Source organism: Bombina bombina, chromosome 4 (assembly GCF_027579735.1).
Source record: "Bombina bombina isolate aBomBom1 chromosome 4, aBomBom1.pri, whole genome shotgun sequence".
In the NCBI taxonomy this organism is placed as follows: Eukaryota; Metazoa; Chordata; class Amphibia; order Anura; family Bombinatoridae; genus Bombina; species Bombina bombina.
The window spans coordinates 1,151,326,633-1,151,349,941 of NC_069502.1; the positions used below are offsets into that span (position 1 = coordinate 1,151,326,633).

The 23,309-nt window shown below is 38.5% G+C and overlaps 1 protein-coding gene across 1 annotated transcript in view; it reads left to right on the plus strand.

The window, feature by feature from the left end:
- Nucleotides 1-23,309, plus strand: part of LOC128658087 (calpain-8-like) — a 260,090-nt gene that overhangs the window by 224,915 nt on the left and 11,866 nt on the right. Inside the window, exons 17-18 of the mRNA XM_053712540.1 lie at nt 7,881-7,959; nt 20,971-21,087. Of these exons, the coding sequence (XP_053568515.1) occupies nt 7,881-7,959; nt 20,971-21,087 (196 nt within the window). The remainder of the gene's footprint in view (nt 1-7,880; nt 7,960-20,970; nt 21,088-23,309) is intronic.

Genomic DNA, 23,309 nt, shown 5'->3' on the forward strand with positions numbered 1-23,309 from the left:
ATGTGGGACCAGACAAAATCAGCGTTGCTAATTGCGCCCAGCTTGCTCGGTAAGCTGCGACAGTCAATTCCACTGTGCAGGAGATAGTTAACCTATCCCTCCTCTGCTAGAACCCAGTGCAGGAGGTGTACGAAAAGGGAGTGAGCCATGTAGAGTAAAAGGAAAAAACTCTTTGCAAGCCTGAAGGCGTTTGAGGAAAAATTCTAAATTCTTTGCCCCTGTGTTTAAAGTTAGTAACTGGCCTTGGTGAACTTCTGGGGGGCAACTTGAGGGTGCGTTACAATTAGCACTAGAGGTGAAATGCTCCAAGCAACAGACTTCGTGGTCTACCATGTAAGGCTGCGTGTCCAGGTGAACTTCTCCTAATGTAGCTGTGTTTGAATCGTAATCTCCCCTTATGTGCCGAGATCTAGTATACATACTCACATCCCACCCACTGTGCGGCTGACAGGGGTATGTGGATCCGCTGGAGCTCATCCATGGTGCCGCATCTCCACTTACTTCTCTTTCACAGTGAAGGTGTTGTGCTCTAGTTGTAGAAGTCTCAGTCAGGTCTGATGACTGCGCGATCACAAGCTCGCAGTCCTCCGCTATGCCTGCTGCACTATTCAAAGTGGGGAAGAGCTGTTTTTGATATTGCTTTAAAAGTCTAGCGATCTCGGCTAATATAAGGTGAGCGTCGGCCATAGCAAGTGTATTCCCACGAGGGTGATAAAATGGCCACCGCCCTTGGAGTTCCAGAGTAGATATTTTTCTTTTGGTTCCAGCGCAGAACTATTACATAAGTAATCGAGGGCAGTGTCCTCCATGCATGAGATGAGGTTTTAGAAGTTCAAGCATGAGATTTCTAAAGCTGCTTGTACGTTAAATCCCTGTATTAAATCATTCTTAAATAAAGCTATGCCGGAGCTCTGAATCTTGCGACCTTTCCTGTGCGTTGTTGGCTCCGCCCCCCTTTAGCTTAGTATTTAATTAACTTAAAGCGCTAATACAATTTTAACCAACAAAAAATTTTATTTTTTAGAAAATATCACAAATTTTTTTTTTATAATTTCTTCTACAAAATATATTATATTGATGTGATAAAGATGTAATTGTTTACAGTCGTGCCTCCAAATAAAATGTTGGTGTATTTATCTTAATGTTATCACCAATTATATTATTATATTTATTAATAATTCATAACAATTATAAAATTATCGTCAGCAATATCTCCAATTAATACAGTAAAATCTTATCAGTACTCTCCAGTAAAATGTTAAATATATATATATGTAAAATATCACTCTGACAGTGTAAAACTACCTAAATTATGTATTATGTATATAATATAGCACACATAATTCCGGAAATCAGGAGTGATTAGCTATAATATGCCAACGGTTACATCACAGCAACACATTGTTAAAGAGACATGCAAGTGAAAATTAAACTTTAATGATGGAGCATATGATTTCTTTTATCACATTTACGTCTTCCTCTTAGTATCCCTTGTTGAAACTTAGCTCCTTTCCACCTGAAAGCATACTGAGGTAGGCTCTGGATGGTGTGCAAGTCTTTAGCACTATATGGGAACAGTGTTTGCAAAAAAGTTACACATACACATGCACACTCCTAAGACTACCTCAGGTTAATTGTAAAGTTGTTTCAAAACTGTACTTTCTATCTGAATCTGTCATTTTATGTTTGGCTTCAATATTTCTTTAAAGAGACATATTCAAAAATAAGCTTTCATGATTCAGATTTAACAGTTTTAAAAGACTTTCCAATTTACCTCTATTATCAAATTGTGCAGTCTTTTTATATGCGCTCTTTCCAAAACACCAGCTACTACTGAGCATGTGAAAGGATTCACAGTATCAATGTATATAAGTCTGTGATTGGCTGATAATCATCACATGATACAGAGGGCTGGCGAGTAAGGGCTACAGCAGTGTCTTTTTATTATGCCCTTGCTGATTATGCAATTCTACTGTATTTAATGATGTTATCATATCTACTAATAGGTATGTGCATTTGTTTTGTTCATAAATGAAAATTAATATCTAAATTAATGCGCCAGTAAAATTTAAAGAAAACTAAAAAATAATAATAAAAAATAAATGTATTTATGTTGATTTGTTTTTAACTCACTACCCTTTACAAAAGTTCTTCAGTTGCTCTCGCGATCACGTTTACTTTCAACTTGTAATATGAGCAGTCTTTAACTTGGGCGCAAAAATCTTACAGTGAGATTACAAGTTTTGCTCTATACAAGGTGTGTAAATAACGCAAAAAAATTAGCGTTATCGCACTTTCCATAGCGCTGCCATTACAAGTTAGGCCAAAACCTCCTTTTGTTGTGCGGTATGGTGCGTTAAGCTCCATACCGCACAAAACCCAAGACCTGAGTTGACGTGCTCATGCACGTTTTCACCCATAGACATCAATGGAGAGAGAGTGTAAGAAAAAAACAAACACCTGTGATCGCAGAATGGTGATCGCCGTAACGCAATCCCCATTGATGTCTATGGGGAAAAGAAAGTTATGTTAAAACCTAACACCCTAACATAAACCCCTAGTCTAAACACCCCTAATTTGCCACTCCCTGACATCGTTGACACTAAATAAAATGATTAACCCCTAATCCACCGCCCCCGACATCGCTGACACTAAATAAACCTATTAACCCCTAAACCGCCAGCCCCCGACATCGCAACTACTATAATAAACCTATTAACCCCTAAATCTCTGGCCCCCCACATCACAACTACTATAATAAACGTATTAACCCCGAAACCGCCGGCCCCCCACATCGCAGCACACTTAATTTAACTATTAACCCCTAAATCTAATACCCCCCTTAATTTTAAATTAAATTTACAATATAACTATCTTTAAATAAATAAAAACTTGCCTGTGAAATAAAAAAAAAAGTTTAAAGTATAAAATAACCTAACATTACTATATTAAAACAATAAAATTAACGAAAAATAAAAATAAATGAATTACAAATTAAAACAATCCTAACACTATGAAAAAAAAAAATTACATTACAAACAAAAACAAACTCTAATATTACAAAAAAATATAAACTAGATGATCCAAAATAATAAAAATTACAACTAATCTAATACCCCTATAAAAACAAAATAAAAACACCCCCTAACCTAACAATAAACTACCAATAGCCCATAAAAGGGCTTTTTGTAGGACATTGCCCTAAGTTAAACAGCTCTTTTACCTAAAAATTACAAAGTCCCCCTAACAGTAAATCCCCTCACCCAACCAACCCCCCAAAATAAAAATAAATCTGTCTAAATAAAACCTAAGCTACCCATTGCCCCTATTATTATTATTATTATCGGTTATTTGTAGAGCGCCAACAGATTCTGCAGCGCTAACTAAAGGGGCATTTGTATGGGCATTGCCCTTAAAAGGGAATTCAGCTCTTTTATTGCCCATCCCTAATCTAAAAAAAAAAAACACCCAAAAAAAACTTTAAAAAAAACTAACACTAACCCCAGAAAATCTACTCACAGTTCCTGAAGTCCGGACATCCATTTTCATTCAGGCAGCAAGAAGTCTTCATCCAGGCGGCGACATTTTCATCCATTGCGGGGCATCTCCTATCTTCATCCCGGTAGCTAGGAGGTGTGGAGGCATGGAGCTGTGGAGGTGCGGAGCATCAACGCTGGCAGTGTGGACATCCAGCGTGGAGGATCCTCTTCATATGATCACTGCCGTACACTGAAGCTTGAATGTTCAAATCAGCCAATAGGATTTCAGTAGCTGTCATCCTATTGGCTGATTTGAAATTTTCAGCCAATAGGAATGCAAGGTACCCCATTTTTAAACAGGTACCTTGCATAGCTTCAGTGTACGGCGGTGATCGTATGAAGAGGATCCTCCACGCTGGATGTGCGTGCCGCCGCAGATGCTTCGTGCCTCCACATCTCTGCGCCACCGTGATGAAGATAGGAGATGCCCACGCGATGGATGAAGATCCATGAAAAACCATGAAGGTTAAGGGGTGTTTTTATTTTGGGGGACTTTTTTGTTTTTATAAGGCTATTAGATTGGGTGTAATTTTCATTATTTTGGATAATTTCATTTTTTATTTTTCTTAAGTTTTTATTTTTTGCAATGTGATATTTTTTTTTTCGTAGTGTTAGGATTTTTTTCATTTTTAATTAATTTTTTTATAGGGGTTAATTGGTTTATTATAGTAGCAATGTGGGGGGCCGGCGGTTTAGGGGTTAATAGGTTTATTATAGTAGTTGCGAAGTGGGGGGGGGGCGACGGTTTAGGGGTTAATAGGTTTATTATAGTAGTAGTGATGTGGGGTGCCGGTAGTTTAGGGGTTAATAAGTTTATTATAGTAGTAGCGATGTGGGGGGCCAGCGAATTAGGGTTTAATGAGTTTAACATTGTATTTGCGATGCGGGAGGGTGGCGGTTTAGGGGTTAATGGGTAGTTAATGGGTGTTAATGTACTTTGTAACATTTTAGTCATGAGTTTTGTGAATCTATAACTACTGGTCTCAGTTCGCGGAATGGATCGTGTCGGTATAAGCTGTAACGCTAGCATTTTAGCCGGACTGCACAACCTGTAATACGGCGATATGGAAATCCCACACTCAAACATCATATTTTGAGTGTGGAATGGATCGTTGCGTTACAGGCTAAAATGCTTGCAGTATAGCTATACCGCTGCAACTTGTAATACGGGAGACCAGCCATTCCACGCGCAATGGCCAATTTTTCAGCAGTATAGCCATACTGCACCATACCGCAAAACTTGTAATCTCGCTGTTTTATCGTTTGCGCAAATGTTAGTGCGCCACACGTAATTTAGCCCAAAATCTTCATTTTACACAATAAGTTTTCACATTCAAGTGCATTGGAAAATAACTTTTTTTTTTATAGTATTTCATTTGTTTTTCATGCACTAAACTAGATTTTTTTTCTATCTAATTTAAGTGGGTTTTCTAATAAAACCATATTAACCCCTTAATGACCGGACCATTTTTCAGTTTTCTTACCCTTAATGACAATGGCTATTTTTACATTTCTGCAGTGTTTGTGTTTAGCTGTAATTTTCCTCTTACTCATTTACTGTACCCACACATATTATATACCGTTTTTCTCGCCATTAAATGGACTTTCTAAAGATACCATTTTTTTCATCACATCTTATTATTTACTAAAAAAAAATAATAAAATATGAGGAAAAAATGGAAAAAAACACACTTTTTCTAACTTTGACCTCCAAAATATGTTACACATCTACAACCACCAAAAAACACCCATGCTAAATAGTTTCTAAATTTTGTCCTGAGTTTAGAAATACCCAATGGTTACATGTTGTTTGCTTTTTTTGCAAGTTATAGGGCAATAAGTACAAGTAGAACTTTGCTATTTCTAAACCACTTTTTTTCAAAATTAGCGCTAGTTACATTGGAACACTGATATCTGTCCGGAATCCCTGAATATCCCTTGACATGTATATATTTTTTTTTAGAAGACAACCCAAAGTATTGATTTATGCCCATTTTGGTATATTTCATGCCACCATTTCACTGCCAAATGCAAGCAAATAAAAAAAATTGTTCACTTTTTCACAAATTTTGTCACAAACTTTAGGTTTCTCACTGAAATTATTTACAAACAGTTTGTGCAATTATGGCACAAATGGTTGTAAATGCTTCTCTGGGATCCCCTTTGTTCAGAAATAGCAGACATATATGGCTTTGGCGTTGCTTTTTGGTAATTAGAAGGCCGCTAAATGCAGCTGCGCACCACACGTGTATTATGCCCAGCAGTGAAGGGGTTAATTAGGGATCTTGTAGGGACCTTGAAGGGTTAATTTTAGCTTTAGTGTAGTGTAGTAGACAACCCAAACTATTGATCTAGGCCCATTTTGGTATATTTCATGCCACCATTTCACCGCCAAATGCGAGCAAATAAAAAAAAAAGTGACATTTTTCACAATTTTAGGTTTCTCACTTAAATTATTTACAAACAGCTTGTGCAATTATGGCACAAATGGTTGTAAATGCTTCTCTGGGATCTCCTTTGTTCATAAATAGCAGACATATATGGCTTTGGCGTTGCTTTTTGGCAATTTGGAGGCCGCTAAATGCTGCTGCGCACCACACTTGTATTAAGCCCAGCAGTGAAGGGGTTAATTAGGTAGCTTGTAGAGAGCTTGCAGGGTTAATTTTAGCTTTAGTGTAGAGATCAACCTCCCACCTGACACATCCCACCCCCTGATCCCTCCCAGACAGCTCTCTTCCCTCCCCCACCCCACAATTGTCCCCGCCATCTTAAGTACTGGCAGAAAGTCTGCCAGTACTAAAATAAAAGGTGTTTTTTTTTTTTTTAAATTATTCAGCTGTGATGGACCCCTGCCTTAACCCCCAACCTCCCTGATCCCCCCCAAACACCTCTCTAACCCTCCCCACCTACCTAATTGCCACCATCTTGGGTACTGGCAGCTGTCTGCCAGTACCCAGTTTTCCCCCCCAAAAAAAGTGTTTTGTTTTGTGACATGTTTTATTTTTTCTGTAGTGTAGCTGCCCCAACCACCCCCCCCCACCCCCCCCCCACCCCCCCCAGATCCAGATCGTGATCAAAATTCTGCCCCCCTCCCTCTTACCTAAATTCATTGGTGGCAGTGCCAGTGATTGCTGCGCGCGCGCGCGCACGCGCACACACACGCGCGCGCGCGTGCACGCAGCCCCCGCACGCTCCCGGCATCCGGCGTGCACAATACACTTGAAGGAACCGGATGCCGGGTAGCGATGGGCCGCCCACCCTCCTCCCTGTAAGCTCCCACCCACCAACGAACGGCCGCATCGCTACCGGTGCAGAGAGGGCCACAGAGTGGCTCTCTCTGCATCGGATGCTTTCTAAAGGGTATTGCAGGATGCCTCAATATCGAGGCATCACTGCAATACCCTGAGAGCTGCTGGAAGCGATTGCGATCGCTTCCAGCACTCTCTTAGACAAGTGACGTACCAGGTACGTCCATTGTCACTAACTGCAAGTTTTTGCAGGACGTACCTGGTACGTCACTTGTCATTAAGGGGTTAATTCTAACTGCTTTGAAATCAATAAACAAGACACCCAAATTTACTGGCATAGTTTTACTTGTTATTGAGCACATATATTACATGACAAGAATTTAAATATACATTTATAATTACTGAGTAAAAAGTGAATTACTTTGGTTACAAAGACATTTCTTTAAAGGGATACTAAATAGCATAGAGCATGCAATTTTAAGCAAATTTCTAAATTACTCCTATTATCAATCTTTCTTCATTCTCTTGCTATCTTTATTTGAAAAAGAAGGCATCTAAGCTAAGGAGCCAGACAATTTTTGGTTTAGGACACTGGACAGCATTTAGCCACCAATCAGCAAGCACAACCCAGGTGTGACCCAAAAAGGTGCCGGCTTCTAAACTTACATTCTTAAATAAAGATAGCAAGAGAATGAAGAAAAATTGATAATAGGAGTAAATTAGAAAGTTGCTTAAAATTGCATGCTCTATATCTGAACCATGAAAGATACAATTTGGGTTCAGCATCCTTTTAAAGGACATGAAACCCAAATATTTTGTTTCATGATTTAGGTAGAACATACAATTTTAAACAACTTTCCAATTTACTTCTATTATCAAATTTGATTCATTCTCTTGGTATTATTTGTTGAAGGAGCAGCAAAGTGAAAGAAGCAAATTAAACAATAGAAGTAAATTTGACAGTTGTTTAAAATGGGATGTTCTGTCTGCATCATTAATGTCTAATTATGACTTTCCCTTTAAGGAGCAGGGATAAACTCTGGAATAACATGAACGAAAACCTCTCATATTTTTTTGTGTCATTTCTGTTTAGGAAATATATTTAAAGGTAGACGCTAATCATTCAGGAACAATGGAAGCTCATGAAATGAGACAAGCTTTACAAGAAGCAGGTGAGAACAATCGCATTATCATCGCATTTATCAGAAATATTCAAATGATGTAATTCACTATTTAATAATTTAAATTCCAGTCTTTCCATTATCTAAAGTAAATAATAACCATTTACATTCAGATTCAGATGAGCGAAATCATCTCATTTGTGTTATTTGTTGAATTTGTCTGAAAACAATTAGTCCCATACGAAAAAATGAAAACAAATGAATGGGCACAAGAAAAAAATATTGTTAACTGGTTAACTTCTTAACGACCACGTCCTGCCTTATTTATCGCTGGTCGCTAAGGATTTTCCTGCCTATAATAGCCTCCCTCTGGCAGACATCCTGAAATAGTGTGGTCTCGCCGCTGGCAGTGAAACAGCTCTTATACTGTCCTCACTAACTGATAGCTAGACAGCTAGTTAACAAAACAGACAGAAATAGCCTTGTGTTTATTCCAAACTGAATTTACTTCTGAATAGTTCTTATTTTTAAAACTGTGATACAATCAGATAAATAGAAATTACAATATGCACTTACATGTGGTGCTTGCAATATTTCTAATACAGAGAGCTTACATTTACACCTTACAGCAAAATAGCAGTGCAATTCAAATGTACAATGAACTCTTGTTAAACAGTAAAATAACTTACAGGCGATATGTGCATCTAGAGGCAAATATGAAGAGCTGATTTGTATGCTTGTAAAAACTTAAGATGGCTTCTGCAAACTGAAAGTAAACTTTTCCATTAACAAATTGTGAACTTTATTAACAAAAAGCAGGACACATCCTGTTTCATTCTTGAGAGGAACTAAACTGCAATTGCAATATGCAACTACCACATGTCATCAACACATCAATCATATAATAGACAGTGCACTCCCCGTCTGGTATAAATATATACCACTACTACATGATCTACAAATTACCTTCAACCAGATAACTCTTTATTTTGAAAAAGAACAATAGAATCTGACACAGGTCTGAGATATACTTTAGCAGTCCCTTGTTTAATGATTTTGACCTCTACTTTGCAAATTTTACCATCACCACTGGAAATGGCTTTTACAATAAGACCCATTGGACATTCATTGTACTTTACTTGAGAGTCTTTCAACAATACAAGATCTCCTTCTTGAGCTTTTGGTTTCTCCTCTTTTCACTTTCTTCTTGTTTGGAGTGATGACAGGTACTCAACTGTCAGGTTGCCTCCAACATTTCCAAAAAGTATCAGCAAGATTCTGAACTTGCTTCCACTGACACTTGTAAAGTTCTTTCAAAGTGCACTCACCAGGTGGAGCTGATACTCCACAAGCCTTTTCTGTCAGGAGCATTGATGGTGTAAGAATTTCAGGTCTCTCATGGTCTGTTGAAATGGAAACCAATGGTCTAGCATTCATTATAGCTGTAACTTCAGCCATCAATGTAATAAGCACTTCATGGGAGAGTCAAGTGTTTTTGCTTTGCATCAACATTGAGTCTAGAATACGTCTAGCCACACCAATCATTCTCTCCCACACTCCTCCCATATGAGATGAGTGAGGGGCATTGAAAATCCCTGATCCAGTAGGGAGTTTTGAATTTTAGGATCATCCAAGTTAGTTTGTAGTTCCTTACAGTCTCCTACAAAGTTTGTTCCTTTGTCAGACTGGTCCACGGAGGGAAAGAAATCTTCCCAGAGCATAAATGAAGCATGAAGATGACATGGTTTCAATCAGCTCCAAATGAACTGCTCTAGTGCTTAAACAAGTGAACATCACAGCCCATCTCTTACTCTCTGCAGAGTGTCCTCTAGTATAGCGAGATACTACATTCCAAGGACAAAAAACATCAAGCCCAACATGAGAGAATGGAGGAGCTACAGTAAGTCTGTCTGTTGGGAGATATGACATCTTCTGTTCTTGCAGCCTTCCTCTCAGCTTCCTACAGATCACACACTTATGTACAACACTGGAAATTAAATTTTTAGCTCTAATGATCCACAAGCCTGCTGAACGTAGTGCACCTTCAGTAAAGTGACGACCTTGATGTGCTACCTTTTCATGATAATGTTTAACTAAGAGTGTAGCTATGTGATGATTGGGTGGAATTATAAGTGGATGTTTCAGTCATGTCTGCATTAAACAAACGCCCTTCTACTCTAATCAATCCATCTTTGTCAATTATAGGATTCTAACATTTAATTGGGCTTTGATCAGGGATTTTGTTTTCTTTTAATAAAGACCTTATCTTTACTCAAAACACCTCTTGTTGGACAAATTTGATAATCGCTGTTTCAGCTGGTAAGAAATCTAATGAATGGCATAACCCTTTGTAGCAATGCCAGCCTGTACATGACTCATTTTGTGTGCTGCTGGAAAATGACTTGGAAATGTGAATAAGTGTTGCTATACCTCTCACAAGAGACTTCCAATTAAAGAATCTGAATAATCTATGTGAGTCTAACTTGCGTTCATACACTTCAGTTATTAAAGCTGTCACTTCAGGTTTGAACTCGCTGTCAGAATCTGGTTCAATGAGGTCAAATACATTGGCTTCAGATTGATTACTTGTATCTGCATGACGTAAGAAATCTGGGCCTGAGAACCAGTTGGTATGTTTTAGGGGAGCTGCATGAATTGATCTAGTACCATGATCTGCTGGATTCTGTCTAGTGGTAATGTAATGTCACTGATCTAGATTAGTGGATTTTCTAATATGGATTATTCTGTTTCAGACATATCCATAAAATCTCATAGAAGTATTGTGAATATAACCCAACACAATTTTGCTATCAGTGTAATATTTAAAGGGACATTATTCACCCCAAAAAAATTGGCTACTTAAATAAAAAAATTAAAGTAGAGAAAGTTTTTAATTAACATGCATAAGCTATTTTGCTTCTAAAGCTGCTAAAAGTTTCTTTAACAGCATATGAATACGGACGTAATACACATGACTTATAGAGATAAGGTTTTTACCTCCCTCCCTAAGTAGTGTGCTTTCAGCCAGCCGTCATGCTGGAGCTGTTTGTGTAATGTTTAATGGGCAGTGTTTTATGCAAATGTAGGAAAAGCTGCAGATTCACTGTACAGACTGTCCCTTTAAAGGGACAGTCAAGTCCAAAAAAAAATGTTCATGACTCAAATAGGGCATGTGATTTTAAACAACTTTCCAATTTACTTTTATCACCAATTTTGCTTTGTTCTCTTGGTATTCTTAGATGAAAGCTAAACCTAGGAGGTTCATATGCTAATTTCTTAGACCTTGAAGGCCGCCTCTAATCTAAATGCATTTTGACATTTTTTCACCACTAGAGGGTGTTAGTTCATGTGTTTTATATAGATAACATTGAGCTCATGCATGTGAAGTTACCTAGGAGTCAGCACTGATTGGCTAAAATGCAATTCTGTCAATAGAACTAAAATAAGGGTCAGTTTGCTGAGACTTAGATACAAGGTAATTACAGAGGTAAAAAGTGTATTATTATAACTGTGTTGGTTATGCAAAACTGTGGAATGGGTAATAAAGGGATTATCTATCTTTTTAAACAACAAAAATCTGGTGTTGACTGTCCCTTTAACTGCATAAAGTTAAATGTCCATTTCTTCAGTAATAAGTTCAGCTAACTCAACTGACAAAACAGCTGGACATAATTCTAAACATGGCACTGTGTGGGCTGGACTTGGAGCTAGTTTAGATTTGCCCATAATAAAGCCTACATGACACTGACCATTTCTGTCTATGACTCTGAGTAATTTCACAGCTGCTAGCACTACAGTAGAAGCATAAAAAACCCACATACCTCCTTTCTCACTGTGGATGATAGTGACACTGGCACATAGGGTCTGAAAATACTGAAATCTTCAAGATGAATCAGGTCTTCTGTCCATGCTCTCCACTGAGCTTCTCTATCTGGTGAGAATGGGGAATCCTAATCACATTGGTCTATTGAGAGTTATCCGACTAAAGCTTTACCTTGCATAGTGATTGGAGCTGCAAACCCAAGTGGGTCATAAAGACTATTTACTCTAGCCAGGATACCTTTCCGTGTGAACGGTTTTACCTCCTTAAACACTTGAAAAGTAAAACTCCTAAGCTCTGTTGAAGGGGCAGAGGATTGACACCTAAAACAAGGTCATTTAGATCTCTAGCTCTGTCATCTGCAGGAAATGCTTTCATTACTGAACTTCTATTGGACGCCACTTTGTGCAGCTTGAGATTTGATCCTGCAAGCATATCCAAGCAGGAGACTGAGTGCTTCAGTAGGCACAAATGCGAGCACATCATCTACATAGAAATTTCTCAAGATAAACTGTTCTGCATCTTCACCATACTCACTCTTTCTTTGCTTTGCTATTTGTCTTAGACCATAAATGGCTATGGCTGGAGAAGGGCTGTTCCCAAAGATGTGTACCTTTATCCTGAACTCTGTGATCTCTTTGTTAAGGTCATTGTCACAAAACCAAAGAAATCTCAAATAGTTACGGTGATCTTCTCTAACCCTCAAAGAGTTTTGTTGTACATTTGTAGTACATCAGTAGTAATTGCAACTTGTTCTTTGCGGATACATAAAACGACACCTAGTAGGTCCAATGAGTAATGTGTCATTCAGTGAGATGCCTTCAAACTAAGCACTTGAGTCGAAAACTACTCTGATCCATCGTGGCTTCTGAGGGTGATAGACACCAAAGATTGTTAGGTACCAACACTCCTCATCTGGTTCCAATGGTGGGTCAGGTTCTGCTTGGTCATGGTCAAAGATCTTTTGCATAAAGTTGACAAAATGTTCCTTCATCTCAGGTTTCTTCACAAAGGAATGCTGTAGAGCAAGGGGTCTTTTCTGGGCTTGCTCTATGTGGTTTGGTAGTCTAAGGCGAGGTGAGTGAAATGGTAGGGGTGCTACTCAGTAATTTGCTTTATCAATAAACATTTATTTTTCAACTACACTAAGTAACATACCATCTTCAATAGACATAACAGGTTTGTCATCGTTTGGAATTGTAACAAACACATTATCATCTAAACCAGGGGTGCCCAATAGGTAGATTGCAGCCGATGTGATCAAAATGATGCGGTCAAGTTATGCAATCTAAACACTGGGGCATGAGTAGAGTATGGTTGCTAGGGATACCGCTTTATCTACCGCAGTGTGTGCAGGGGCAGGTCATTAAAAGGACACGAAAAGTGCTGTAGGATTTGATCTTGAGGGACATCGATTTCAACCAATCAATGTAGATGATTTTTGAACAACAACACAATTGGTCTATCAAAAGCATGGTTGAGTGAATACTTTCCCAATGGATATGGTTGTATAGTATAGTTAGGAGAGTAAGTGTCAATAGATAGAAAAAGTAGAGGCGGATGCTGCTGTGCTATGCTAAAGGAACAAGTCTGATTGACATCTGGCAAATGAACGTGTTGACCCGGTAAAAAATGGTCTGCATGGCGCGCTATTGAAATTTATTTGTGTAAGCCTCACTTGGTCATATCAGGCCAAGCCCACAGCGCAAAGTAAAGGGGGTCAGTGGCAGTAATTTGAATGCAGTGTTTTGTAACATGGCACAAGGGGTTGCTCCTGTTAACTCGAATTAAAGTCGGTGCTACTTTTGTCGTCAGGATTAATCTGTTGCTAAATAATGCAACCATAAAGGGATATGAAAAACACATTTTATTTTTTTCATGATTCAGATATAGAACATTGTAACCTTGGAGGATGTAACCTCCAATTTACAAGGACTGAAACCCAGTAGCAGGAGAGACAGGTTGCAATAAATAATCCTAAGTAAGGCTTGGTCAAACAATTTCGTAGTCAGGGCAGGTGGTGGTATACATAGTCAAAAATTTAAGCCAAAGTAAATAACAAGTCAGAATTGTAGGGAAAAAAGGACTCAGGAAAAGGTGTAACAGGAGAAATAATGCTTGGTCTCTGAAAACAAGGCAGAATATCCTAGCACTGAAGTAGGGGAGTGCCTGGGCTATAAAGGCATACAGGGACCAGGAACACCCCCATTACCATGACAACCTGGAAGCATCAGCTCCAGGTAACCAATAGGGAGGTTAGTTAATGAAGGAGTGTCCTCTAGAAACTCCCTGCCCTGAGCCGGTGTTAGGAACATGATGCACGCTCCTGCAATGCGAGTGCATGCGCGTCCTGGCATCCGCAACACTACTAATGAGGGAGCTGCTTTGCACGTGCACACATGAACCCGCGTATGCCCACCATGTCGGCAGCATGAGGACACCGGGAGGATACCCAGTACCAAGGTAAAAGGGTTCTTCCTGGTCCCATGACAAACATGCAATTTTAAACAACTTTCTAATTTACTCCTATTATCAGTTTCTCTTCATTCTCTTGGTATCTTTATTTGAAAAAGCAGGAATGTAAGCTTAGGAGCCGGCCCATTTTTAGTGGGTAGATCTCGTTGAGCTGGTCATTTGAAAAGTAGATCCCAACACAGAAAAGTGTGGGCACCCCTGATCTAAACTGTCCACATTGTGAGTTGAAGTTCCTTAATAACACAATGAGGAAGTGTATGGCTGTTGTTTACAAGCTTTTACCTGTATATAGCTAGTACACAGGCTGAATAGAAAAGTGCCTTTTCCCCTTGCAGTAGGTTAGTGTGTTTGTCACCCTTGGGTTCCACCTCTCTGCGCCAAACCATCAGGTCGTGGGAATAGGTCACCAAAGTGTTAAAAAAGCAGCAACTTGGAAGTGGATGGCCTTATACTGTGAGGAGAGCTGCCTTATCTGTGTAACCTACACACAATTTTTATTGGACTATTTATGTTTGATGTAGTTCATATGTATTGACAATTACATTTTGTATATCTAATCATATAGATTGAGATAGGAGGGGTAGTTGGTGTCTTACTTTGGCACTAGTTTTATATACCACATTTTCTTTTCTTTTGGTATACATATATATTTACCTTTGTGATAGTGCCCCTATTTACACCTGAGAGTGTTATCATTGTTTCTTAGTGAATAGAAAAGTGGGTCCACAAGGCAGCACATTTGTCTTGAAAGAGTTCACATCTACTGGTCTTTGAGCTCATCCTAAGCATGCTTCCCCAACTATAATCCAACCTAAATCCAAATGTTTTGCATAAGGACTGCTGTGGGGCTAATTAATCTGCTCACGTACCTTGTGCACCTTCAGAATGTCTCTTCCTAGCAAGAGAAGTATTTGTGCATTAGGATCAAGTGCTGGGATCTTATCTGTAAGGGATTCTAGATGAGGGAAATGCTGTGTAATCTCAGGTGTTGGAATTTCTGACCTGTCATCAGGTATCATGTCACTCACATTCAATGAATGTGGGCAGTTTTATACTTGTTTTCCAGTGAAGTTGGATACCCTACATCCTGTTTTCTCCATAATGTCTCAGCATGTTATTAGAGTGTAGGAAAATGTTTCACCACACACATTAAAAAACTCTGATTTGGCTAATGAACGGTTACTTTGATCATCTAACACTTCATACATTTCTACAGTCACGTTTGTTAGAGGGATATTCAGTCACTAAACAAATCTTGGAATGTGATCTGGGCCTTGTCTCTTTCCTGCATACCTCTGTACACTTGGATATGACAGTGGATGAAGTAGCTTCCTCTTGCTCTCCCTTAGGTAAAGGAGTCTCTGCTGCCCAGGGAGCTGGACCTGGATGCAATGCTGGTCACTGTTGCATTCTCTGCATCTTATGTTACCTTTGCAGTCTTTGGTGTCTGGTGGTATGCCAGTCCTGGCAGATAGTCTTCTGTCTTAGCTGTGTTCCCTTCCAACAACATGTCACCAAGTTCTCTTAACTTTATGTTGTCTTTGTCAGAGATTTGGGGGACATTTTCTAACTTCTTTAACATTGCATTTTCAATAGCTTCAGGGCTGCCATAACAGTCTTCTAATCTCTGCCATAACATTTTAACTCCATCAATTGGGTTATGAACATACACTGACCTGATTCTCTTGGCCTGTTGAGATGACTCTAGTCCAAGCAACTTTGTCAGTAGATCTAGCTCTTCTCTGGCTGTAAGATTAAGATTTCTGGTGACACCTTGGAATGATGTTTTCTTCTATGCCCAATAGTTCTCTGGTCAACCATCAAATGTTAGTAGCCCTGTACTCACTAACTCTCAGCAAATCGGGTGCTCTGCTAGGTCAGTAGTCCCTGAAGTTCCTAATGGACTATTTCTGAAAGGGGATATGTGAGAGTCCATATAATGTGATGGATGTTGTGGATCAACATAGCCTCTGATTTCTTGAAAGTGCACCCTTGGTGTTGAGACATTTGCAGTGTCAGTCTGGTAAGGAGGGTGCAAGTCAGGAATACTTGGAGTGGACTGTAAATATGTTGAGTCAGGAAACTGTGGTGTCATGCTGAACATAGGTTGGATAGAAGCATACTCTGTTTTATCTTGGTCCAGAGCATGGTTCTGTATATACTCACAAGTCCTTTGTACTGAATCATGAGTAGTTATTTCTGCAAAATCTTGAAGTGATTCCTCTTCTAGTTCAGCTGCTGCTTCATAGACTGTTGCTTCTGCAGATGCTGCAACTGCTGCCCTTTGAATGTTTAGCACATGCATATTAGCTTCTAACTCTGCCTTGCGTTGCGCTGTTTCAGCTTCACACTTTGCTGCTTCTGCTTCCATATCTGCTTTGTGCCTAGCTGCCTCTGATTCTAGTGCTGCTTTCTGCTTTATCATGTCTGCTTCTTTTTCAGCATAAGAAATTTGTGCCTGGGCTGCTTGCGCTTTAGCACGGGCTCTGAGTCCTGCAGAACTGGCTGATGATCTGCAGGAGCGCGCTGAATATTTAGAGCCAGAGGCATAGGATCTGGTCTCTACAGTTTGCTGCGTCATATCAACACTCTTATCTTGGTTCATAGTGATCAGGTTAAAGTAGCGCAATATTTTAAATGCAGTTCTTGTGTAGATGCTTTTTATTGCCTTTCACTTTAAATTGCAGGTCTTGTATGTTTGCCTTCTATTTACTGCATTTTACTTTAAAATGCAGCCTTTGTATCTTCCCCTGTTATATGCATGCCTTTTTACTATATTGTCCTCACTAACTGATAGCTAGACAGCTAGTTAACAAAACAGACAGAAATATCCTTGTGTTTATTCCAAACTGATTTTACTTCTGAATAATTCTTACTTTGTAAAACTGCAATACAATAAGATAAATAGAAATTACAATATGTACTTACACATGGTGCTTACAGATTCATACAATAATACATATTTTTAATACAGAGAACTTACATTTAAATCTTACAGCAAAATAGCAGTGCAATTCAAATGTACAATGAACTCTTGTTAAACAGTAAAATAACTTACAGGCATATGTATATCTAGAGGCAAATATAAAGAGCTGATTTGTATGCTTCTGAAAACTTAAAGGGACAGTCAAGTCCAAAAACACCTTTCATGATTCAAATAGGGCATTTGATTTTAAACAACTTGCCCACTTACTTTTATTACCAATTTTGCTTTGTTCTCTTGGTATTCTTAGTTGAAAGCTACACCTAGGAGGTTCATATGCTAATTTCTTAGACCTTGAAGGCTGCCTCTACTCTAAATGCATTTTGACATTTGTTCACCATTAGCGGGCGTTAGTTCATGTGTTTCATATAGATAACATTGAGCTCACACACGTGAAGTTACCTAGGAGTGAGCACTGATTGGCTAAAATGCAATTCTGTCAAAATAAATGAAATAAGGGGGCAGTTTGCTGAGGCTTAGATATAGGGTTATCACCTCAGTCATGTTTTCCTGGGAACTTATGAGTTACACATGCTGCAGGGTGTGCAGGGTGGAACATGTGTTGTGTTTATGGACAGCACTATTCATATTCCTCCCTGCACACCCTGCAGCATGTGTAGCTTATAAGTGTTCTGTATTTTAAGGGATTGGTGGCAACCCTACTTAGATATAAGGTAATTACAGAGGTAAAATGTGTATCATTATAACTGTGTTGGTTATGCAAAACTGGGGAATGGGTAATAAAGGGATTATCTATATTTTTAAACAACAAAAAATCTGGTCTTGACTGTCCCTTTAAGATGGCTTCTGCAAACTGAATGTAAACATTTTCATTAACAAGTTGTGAACTTTATTAACAAAAAGCAGGACACTTCCTGTTTCATTCTTGTGAGGAACTATACAACCACCCGATGTCATCAACACATTAATCATATAATAGACAGTACAGTTCTATTGAAAAAAACGATTCCCATAGACAGACCAGTGACGTTAAAGGGACAGTATACACCAATTTTCATATAACTGCATATAATAGACACTACTATAAAGAATAATATGCACAGATATTGATCTAAAAATCCAGTATAAAACGGTTTTAAAACTTACTTAGAAGCTCCCGGTTTAGCTCTGTTAAAAAGGTAGCTGGAACACCCACTGCAAATGGGAAATAGCAGACACTCCCCCCTTCCCTTCCTCCGCATATGAAAAGACCCTTTACACACACAGGAGCAAGCTAGAGTAGGTATACATCAGTATTCTCCTATAACTTTGGGGCTTGCTTAGGAGTATGAAAATCAGAGCAATGTTATTTAAAAATAAGCAAAACTATACATTTAAAAAAAAAAAAAAAAACCTGTATGGGCTATATAAATGGATCATCTCCAAACATTTATGCAAAGAAAAATCTAGTGTATAATGTCCCTTTAATGCAGTTAGAGAGGCTTCAGATTTATACTATTCCAACAATGTCAGTTGTGCAAGCCAAGTATATAAGCTTCATTTTAGTCTTGGTCAGTCCTGACCGCATACAAAATAATTAACAAAATTAAAAATATATTTTTAAAAAACAACTTTATTTTGTGCTGCTGCTGGTTTGTAGCAGTGGCACACTAACTACTACTTTATGTAAGTTGCTGCTCTTCTGTTGCCCTGAAGAAATTCTCCATGAGAAATAGCAGGATTTTTGTCAACAAACAAATTCTGTATGACCTCATGAGCAATATACGGTATATATGTGGTAGGCAAATAGTTATTTTAGGCAAATAGGTATTTTAGTATTGTTTCAGTTTTAAAAACCATTAGCCTAGGCAAAAGCCTTTTGCCAAATTAGAAGTCAGGCAAATAGTTTTTTAGAAATTCATATATTTGTGCATTTTCTTCAGCTTTCAAAGCCATGGCACTCTGGGAAAGTGACCCCTCCTTGTCAATAGGCTTCCAAGCACCCCAGGAAAGTGGCCCCTGTTTGCTAATAGGGACCTATGCACTCCAGGAAAGGGAACCTTTTTAGCCAATAGATGCCCAGACACCCTGGGAAAGTGACCCCTGCTTGCCCAGTAGGTGTACAGGCACAATAGGCACTCAGGTGACAAGAAAAGTGGCCCCTGTTTGCCAATATTAGCCTAGGCACCCCAGGGAAGGGTCCTTTGCTTGTAAAAACACCATGGGAATGTAGCCAAGGCAAATAGGCACCCAGGCACCCTGGGAAAGTGGCCCCTGCTTGCCAATAGCCGCCTATGAGCCCTCAAGGAAAGTGGCTTGTCCTTACTGGACACCCATTGATGAGCTGGATCCATATTCCCAAAATGCTTGGGTGCCTATTGGGGAGCAGGGGCCACTTTATTTGAGGGTTTCTGGTGGCTTTTGGTGAGCAGGGACCTCTTTCCTGAGGTGCTTGAGAACCTATTGATGAACAGGGGCCACTTCCCTGGGGTGCCTGGGCATCAATTAGCCAGTAGAGACCACTTTCCTTGAGGATTCCTAGGTGGCTCTTTCTGAACGCTGCTCTTACTGCAAGCTCAGTCCATTTGAATAGACATGTCCTAGAGAAAAATGGGTGGTGGTTTTAATGAGCAAAATCAGCTGTTTTGAATACAACAATAAACCTAAAGGAACAACTTGCCATACATTTAATGCTTTGCATTTGTAGTTATAGTAAGCTAGTACTTATCAAGCTTAAAGGGACAGTATACACTCATTTTCATATAACTGCATGTAATAGACACTACTATAAAGAATAAGATGCACAGATACTGATATAAAAATCCAGTATAAAACTGTTTAAAAACTTACTTAGAAGCTGTCAGTTTGGCTCTGTTGAAAAGGTAGCTGGAAAGCCTACTGCAAGTGGCAAATAAGACACTCCCCCCCCCCCCTCCCCCTTCTTTTGCATATGAAAAGACCCTTTACACAAACAGGAGCAAGCTGGAGAAGGAAGCTGACGGTATTCACATAAAACTTTGGGGCTTGGTTAGGAGTCTGAAAATCAGAGCAATGTTATTTAAAAATAAGCAAAACTATACATTTATTTAAAAAAAAACAACTTTATGGGCTATATAAATAGATAATCTACAAAACATTTATGCAAAGAAAAAATGAGTGTATAATGTCCCTTTAAGTATAAGGTATATATAAGTCAGTTAGCCCTGGCAGGAAGTGAACAACTAATACTGGCATGTTAGTTTAAATTTAAATAGCTTCTACTTCATTTTTGTCAGACATAAAGGGCTAGATTACAAGTGGATCTCAAAACCATCAGCACTATTGTGCGTTAACATCAGTGAAGCGCAATTAATCAAGCTTTTATTTTTGTGGTCACATTGCAAGTCCAAAGTAATTTTTTCTCACTCGAGCAATAGTCTAGTGCGAGTTAACAACTGCACATTGGATAGCTTGTGTGCACTTAATCCCTCACGTGATAGACTTCTAGGGGTGCATGCACTACAATTCATATTGGATAGCGCTCAAGCACTAATGCGCAAGTAGTGAAGTTCTTCATATGATAGCGATGTTAACGCACAATAGCGCTAATATTTTTGCTCCCCACTTGTAATCTAACGCACATTTGGCAGCCTTTAGCTTAAACTCCTCAAATTAAAGACACTTGTATGTACTTTGATTAGGACACCCAAGCCCCAGATTGTGAAAGCCATAGATGAGAAGTGAAAGGATGACTTGACCCAAAACACTATCTTAAAAAGTTGTTTTATTTTGTTATGTAGAAACATCAAATTAGATTCATATTGTGCAATGTTATCAGCTTATTATAATCACTGTGTTTTATTAGGTTTTACTCTTAATGAGAAGATTCAGCAGAGAATTGTACAACGATTCGCGTCCAGTGATGTGACCATTAATTTTGATGGGTTTATCTCATGTGTGATACGTCTGGAAACATTGTTTAGTAAGTAGCATCTAAATACTGTTAAATAGAGAGGTCAAATTTGAAAAGAGCAGGGTGCATTTCTATTTTAAATATAAACTGTTTTCCAATATACTTTCATTAGCAAGAATGCTTCTAGCAAAGGTTATTACTGTTTTTCCGTGTCATACCCACATATGCTATTAGTGCCCTGTGCACCAACATTCTGTCTCAGGCCCTGATATTCAAATCAACAGGCCGACAAGAAATTGTCTGTTTGGGTTCACCAGGCTCGTAGCCCATTTATCTGTGGATATATTGGAAAAAACGGGGATGAACCTCGCTGTGGCAATGTGTCTTCCATAGGAAATAATAGGGATCACGGCTTAAAATAAAATAAAAACTCTCTTTAAAAAATTCCTAATCTAAGAAAACCTAATCTAAAAACCCTATCCCCCCAAAAAAACTAAGCTAAAAATGCCCTGAAAAGGGCATCAGTGATTAAGCACTTTTGCACATAAAAAACCCTATACTAAACCAAACCTAAATAATAGAGACCTATCCTAAAAATGCACTGAAAGGGCATAAGAGATTAAGCTCTTTTGCAAAGTAAAAAAAACAACTCTATACTAAAAAAAAACCTGTTAGAAAAACTTATCCTAAAAAATACCCTAAAAACAGCATAAGTGACATAGCTCTTTGGCCAAATAGAAAAAACCTATCCTAAAGTTGGTACTCACCAACTTGTATCCAGCTCTTTAGGGGGCAGCTGTAGGTCCATGGCGACGCTCCTTTGGGGCTGTCCTCTTCTTCCATCTTCTAGCTTCCATCCGGTGCATCTTCTTTCTTCAATCTTCCATCCAATGTGTCTTCATGCTTTCCCCGCAGCACACTGACGATAAAATGCAAGCTCCACCCTTATTTCTAATTCAAATCAGCCAATAGAAAAAGTGTTCATTTTACTGGCTGATTTGAAATAGAATTAAAAAAAAAAACAGCCAATATAAGGGGGAAGCTTGCATTAAATAGTCAATGTGCTGTGGGGACAGCATGAAGATACATTGAATGGAAGAAAAGATTACGCATCTTTCAAGAAACATTAAAGTGACATTAAAGGGCCATAATACCCAAATGTTTAAACACTTTAATTTGATGCAGTATAGCTGTAAAAAGCTGACTAGAAAATATCACCTGAACATCTCTAAGTAAAAAAGAAAGATATTTTACCTCAAAAGTTTATCATTAGCCACATCCCATTGTAAAGGACTTCTAAGCAACAAATCAGTATTTCTGTCCCGGGACAGCAGAAGGAGCGTGCTTGCGTGCACTCTCATCTTATTTCCCTTTTCAGCTTAAGGATGTTTACCATGAAATCTCATGAGAGTTAAGTCAAATCTCATGAGATCACAGTAAAAGAGTTCATGACCTCAGCACTGTTGATGCTGATTGGTTGCTGTTCATTTCTTCATTTTTTAAAAAAAAACATTTTTTTACCTGTAGCTGAGCAGCAGTTGAGTATGACTTTTTACACAGAAGTTAGCTGAGCTGAGGAGATTGTGAGGTAAAATATCTTCCTTTTTACATAGAGATGCTTAGGTGACATTTTCCTGTCAGCTTTTTACAGTTATACTGCATCAGTTTCAAGTGATTTAGAATATGAGTATTATGTCCCTTTAAACACTAAATAAATGCTAGACAGATTGATGCATTCAAAGAAAAGATTAGTTTGACAATAACATGTAGATGTATTTTTTTAAAGTTTCATTAGCTGTTTTAATATTGACAAAATACGTTTTAGTGTCTATAAAACAATGGGAGCCGCCATTTGTAACTTAGGTTACCTTCTCTGCTGTGGCTAATTAGGGACAGTTATAAATAGGTCACTAGAGTGTGCAGCCAATGGCTGTGTAGAATATTGCAGTGTTCTGCACTTCCATTTCTAAGAGGAACTTAACTCATAATTTCAGAATGGAATTACTGGAAAAGGGGACAAAATAAATAATGAACGTTTATTGCAGACTTTATATATATATATATATATATATATATGATTTATCATTTTATATTACCTATATACCTATATCTTATAGTGTTTCATGTCCCTTTAATGTATATTCTTAGATACATGTTTGTGTGTGTTTTCCTGTTCACTAATGTAGCTGTAGGAGTTCTCTTTTTTCGCCAGCAAGGAATTAATCTCTAGGGACAGAGTTTTACAATCACGTTTTTCATGTTAGTTTCTAACCAGCTCAGACATAGAAGTA